Source organism: Chelonoidis abingdonii, chromosome 16 (assembly GCF_003597395.2).
Source record: "Chelonoidis abingdonii isolate Lonesome George chromosome 16, CheloAbing_2.0, whole genome shotgun sequence".
Lineage (NCBI taxonomy): Eukaryota > Metazoa > Chordata > Testudines > Testudinidae > Chelonoidis > Chelonoidis abingdonii.
In genome coordinates, this window is record NC_133784.1 from 4644470 (window position 1) to 4648147 (window position 3678).

At 50.6% G+C, this 3678-nt stretch overlaps 1 protein-coding gene across 1 annotated transcript; it reads right to left on the reverse strand.

Annotated features, from left to right (window-relative positions):
* Positions 1–304: 304 nt before the first annotated feature.
* On the reverse strand, positions 305–1854 carry LBX1 (ladybird homeobox 1). Its single transcript, XM_032795700.2, has 2 exons — positions 1507–1854; positions 305–792 (listed from the first exon to the last, which is right to left on the reverse strand). The coding sequence occupies exons 1-2, from the start codon at positions 1829–1831 to the stop codon at positions 305–307; spliced, it is 813 nt and encodes a 270-aa protein (XP_032651591.1). The 5' UTR covers positions 1832–1854.
* Positions 1855–3678: the final 1824 nt, after the last annotated feature.

The following is a 3678-nucleotide window of genomic DNA, read 5'->3' on the forward strand; positions in this document are numbered from 1 at the left end:
GACAGGCATGGAATATTGACTATTTTAAATTATTTTTTTCCTATTGCTTATTGCTTTTATTGAAAAGGAACTGCCTTATTTAGTTGCCACCAACGCTGAGTGTCTATTACCAGAGCTCATGGCTCTGGAATACTGTTCAGGCTTTGCTCAGGATTTCACAGGTCCACCCCTGGAGTGTGGGGATGTGTAGCTGTCAGTTTCTGGGTTTGTTTTTGTTTTGGAGAAGAAGAAGACAAGAAAAAAAGGTGTGTGTGTATGGGGGCGGGGGGTATATACCCACCACCACCATCACCACCACAACAATTCAGTCATCAACGTCAATTTCCACATCTTCTTCATCCTCCGAGCAGTCCTTACTGCTGTTGGGCTGGTCTGTGAGAGGGGATTCAGGAGGCAGCTGAAGGTGGCTGGCGGGCTCCAGTCCATGTTTGGGTAGAGCTGGAGAAAGGGAACGCGATTTCCCCCTCCCTTCCGAATTGGGCTCCAGCTCTGAAATGCTAACAATATCCACCTGGGCGTTGGGCCCCAGTTTCTTGGCAGATTCCACATCTGCTTTCATCTCCTCCAGGTCTCTTTTGAGTTTGGCTCGGCGGTTCTGAAACCAGGTGATCACCTGGGCGTTGGTCAGCCCCAGCTGCTGGGCTATTTGGTCTCGGTCGGCTGGGGAGAGGTATTTCTGATACAAAAACCTCTTTTCCAGTTCGTAGATCTGGTGGTTTGTAAAGGCGGTTCTAGACTTCCTCCTTTTCTTGGGAGTTTGTCTCTGGCCAAAAATAGTCATCCCATCCCTTCCTGCAAACAGTTAGAATATTTGGCTGTTCAGTCACACACAGAGACTCCTTCCCCTGCCCTCTCCTTCCAATAAGTTGGAAGCGGATAACAATCCGCAGCGTTAAGGAAATCAAAGGTGACTCCAAAGCCAATTAAAGTTGGAGTGGGTATTTTTGGAAGCAACGGACAAGTCATTTGGATTTTCACCTCTGACCACCTTTCCTGAGGCGTGCTGGAAGCGTACCCCAAACTCTGAGCTCTCCCAGTGCTAACTCAACGCAACAGAGCTAACAATATTCCCCCTCAAATAAGAGAGAAGGAGTTAGGCCCTATTTCCCCCCTGTCCCCGCATTTGTAACAACAATAAATAGTGTATCATTTGGGGGGAGGAGATAACACAACAAATGATTGGCAACTGATTTTCTTTGCCCGGATTTTCCCTGGAAGGCAACTTTAGACCCATTTCTGGAAGGAAATGGCGGGGTAGGGAGAGAAACACTCTATATACAAATAAACTCAAAAGTGAGGTCTTATGGGCCAGCCAGCTGGTTTCGCCTGCGATCTTCCGCAAATCGCTCTGGTGTCCCGCTAAGCAGAGAACCTCCAGGTTGGTTTCCATCTCAGGTGAAGTTCTCTGCTGATGCTCTCCACAAACGCAACCACAGCGGTAAAGGAAGGGGGAGGAGTGGGAAGAGTGTGTTAAAAAACAACCACAACAGCAACCACGGATCTTACCTTCAGCTGCCTGCAGGACGCTGACTTCTAGCCCTTTGAAGGTTTTGCTGGCCAGTTCCTCCAGGGCACAGAGCGGGGAGGTTTGGGAGAGAAGCGCCCGGCTGGAGAGCGGCAGGCCGGCTGGCGGGTGCTTGTCGGTGCTGGAGAGGAGGTGTGCTGTCCCGCAGATGGTGTAACTTCGCCTGACGGCCGGCTTGTTCAGAATGTCCTCTATGCTGAAAGGGGTCAGAGGCTTGTTGGAATTGGCAGGAGGGGGCAGCTGATCCAGGGGGCTCCTTCTTCTCTCCTCCACCGAGGAAGCCTTGGCTTCTTCTTTGGAAGTCATGCTTGACTTGGGCTGGAAATTGTTTCTCTCTCTCTCCCCCCCACCCCACCCGCCCCTCGCCTTTTGTTTTGGGGTCTGGCGAGGAGCCGCTGCAGCGATCTGTATTTGCACCCACGAGCGAAGGAATCAAAAATCACAGGCGAGCAGCGGCAGCAGAAGTGGAAGGGAAGGGGGGGGGCGGGGGAGGGCGAAGGCAAGAAAGTTCAAACCACCACCACCAACTCCAGCGGAGGAGAAACAGGTCTTCTTCCCGGAGCAGCCTCAGCCCGCAAGGTGAGGAGGAGGGACAGGAATCGGCGTGTCTGGGAAGGGATCCCTGCAGTACTGCCACTGAGAGAGGTGACACTGCTGCACGCCTGTCCCAGATTCCCTCTTCCCAGCTGCTATTTTAAGATACACCCCAAATCGCTCCACTTTCCCTTCCCTCCCCCCCAAGCAAAGAGCCGTCGGAGAGGGGGGAGCGAGCAAGCGGCCCCTAATCCGACGCCGAGGGGGAGCGAGCCGGGGTAATTGACTATTGCTAACAAGTTATTGTTGATTGGGAGGTAATCAATTATCTCCAATGACACTTCGCGCCCGGTCCCTCCTGCTCGCTCGCTCGCGCGCTCTCTCTCTCTCTGTCCAATGCAGGCTCGGCCAGGTTGGGAGCCCCATTAATTAGGAGGCGGTTTGGAGGTGGAGCCCAGCTGAATTATAACGCTGAATGCACTTGTCATATTGTGGCCCGCTAGTTGTTTGCACATATATATTTGTAAATTACATTACACCCCGGCTTGATTGCATCAGGAGAATACAGTATGGTGAAAAAAGAATCCTACCCTCACCCCCAAACTCAGCAGTGTCCCCCCACCCGCCCCAGATTCCTTCTCTTTTCTTTTTTTCCCTTTACTTTTGATGATTATTAGTTTTAAAAAGAAACCCAGATCTATGTTGTTTGTAATCAGGGAAAGAAGGGGAGATCCTGTTGCCAGGTAAGGTAGAAAATTCATCTACAACCTTTCTGCGTATTTTGTCCCCCATATTTCATAAACCGTGTTGTGTGTGCAGTTGGGAGCATGTTTTTATTTATGCTGCAGAGCCGGGGAAGAAGCCTTTTGCTGGGCTGCTGCTTTCACACAAGCTGTGGAGTTGGGGTGGGGGCCGGAGGTAAAGAAAAGATCAGACCTGATTTGAAATATTGACTGGTTCTTTACGTATTTCTGTGTGTCTGTTGTCCCTCCTAATGACAATATGGCGAGAGCCTGCTCTCCCGGGTAGTTTATATGCACAAAATCTTATCCCAGAGGTTCCTCTACCGACCGCTCACCTCCGAGGTTTTTATGGCTTAATTGGGTCCGTTTTCTTCTGGGCTTCTCGAAGCGGCTGCCCGCTGAGGGGTGGGTGCCCGGCTGTGGTGGAGAAGCTTGAGGAGTGTATATCATTTCTTGTACTACTTAGAGGACAGGGGAGCTAGAGAGAGGCATGCACCGCTCCCTCTTAGCGCTAGCTAAAGCTTTTTCTGCTATAATTCAAGAGCAAAGGGCCACCAAACAGCGCCAGGGACATATTTCATCTCCCTTAAAACCTCCAGATGCTCCCGACGCGGTGTCCCCCCCCTTTCTTTTTCCTTTTGCTTTCCTCAAAAGCCTTAACTGAATTATTGTTGTTTCTTAGTGCTGGGTCCCAAGACCAGTCGTGGGCACATATTTATGTATATTTGGCTCCCTGAGTGAAGGGGACTAGTCAGTTGCCAAAAAGGTCCGCAGGAAGCCAACTGGATAGGGCAGGTTTCAATCTGCTTTTTTCCCTGGCTTATAAATCAGCGGAGGAAGAAAAATCAATTTTATATTGCATGGGTTGTTGTTGTT

What these genes read in the sequence shown, in the direction of transcription:
- LBX1 (XM_032795700.2), bottom strand. Translation starts at nt 1,831, where the DNA reads ATGACTTCCAAAGAAGAAGCCAAGGCTTCCTCGGTGGAGGAGAGAAGA. An exon ending in CGTCCTGCAGGCAGCTGAAG is followed by an intron (nt 793 to 1,506) that starts GTAAGATCCGTG and finishes AACTGTTTGCAG; the next exon opens with GAAGGGATGGGATGACTATT.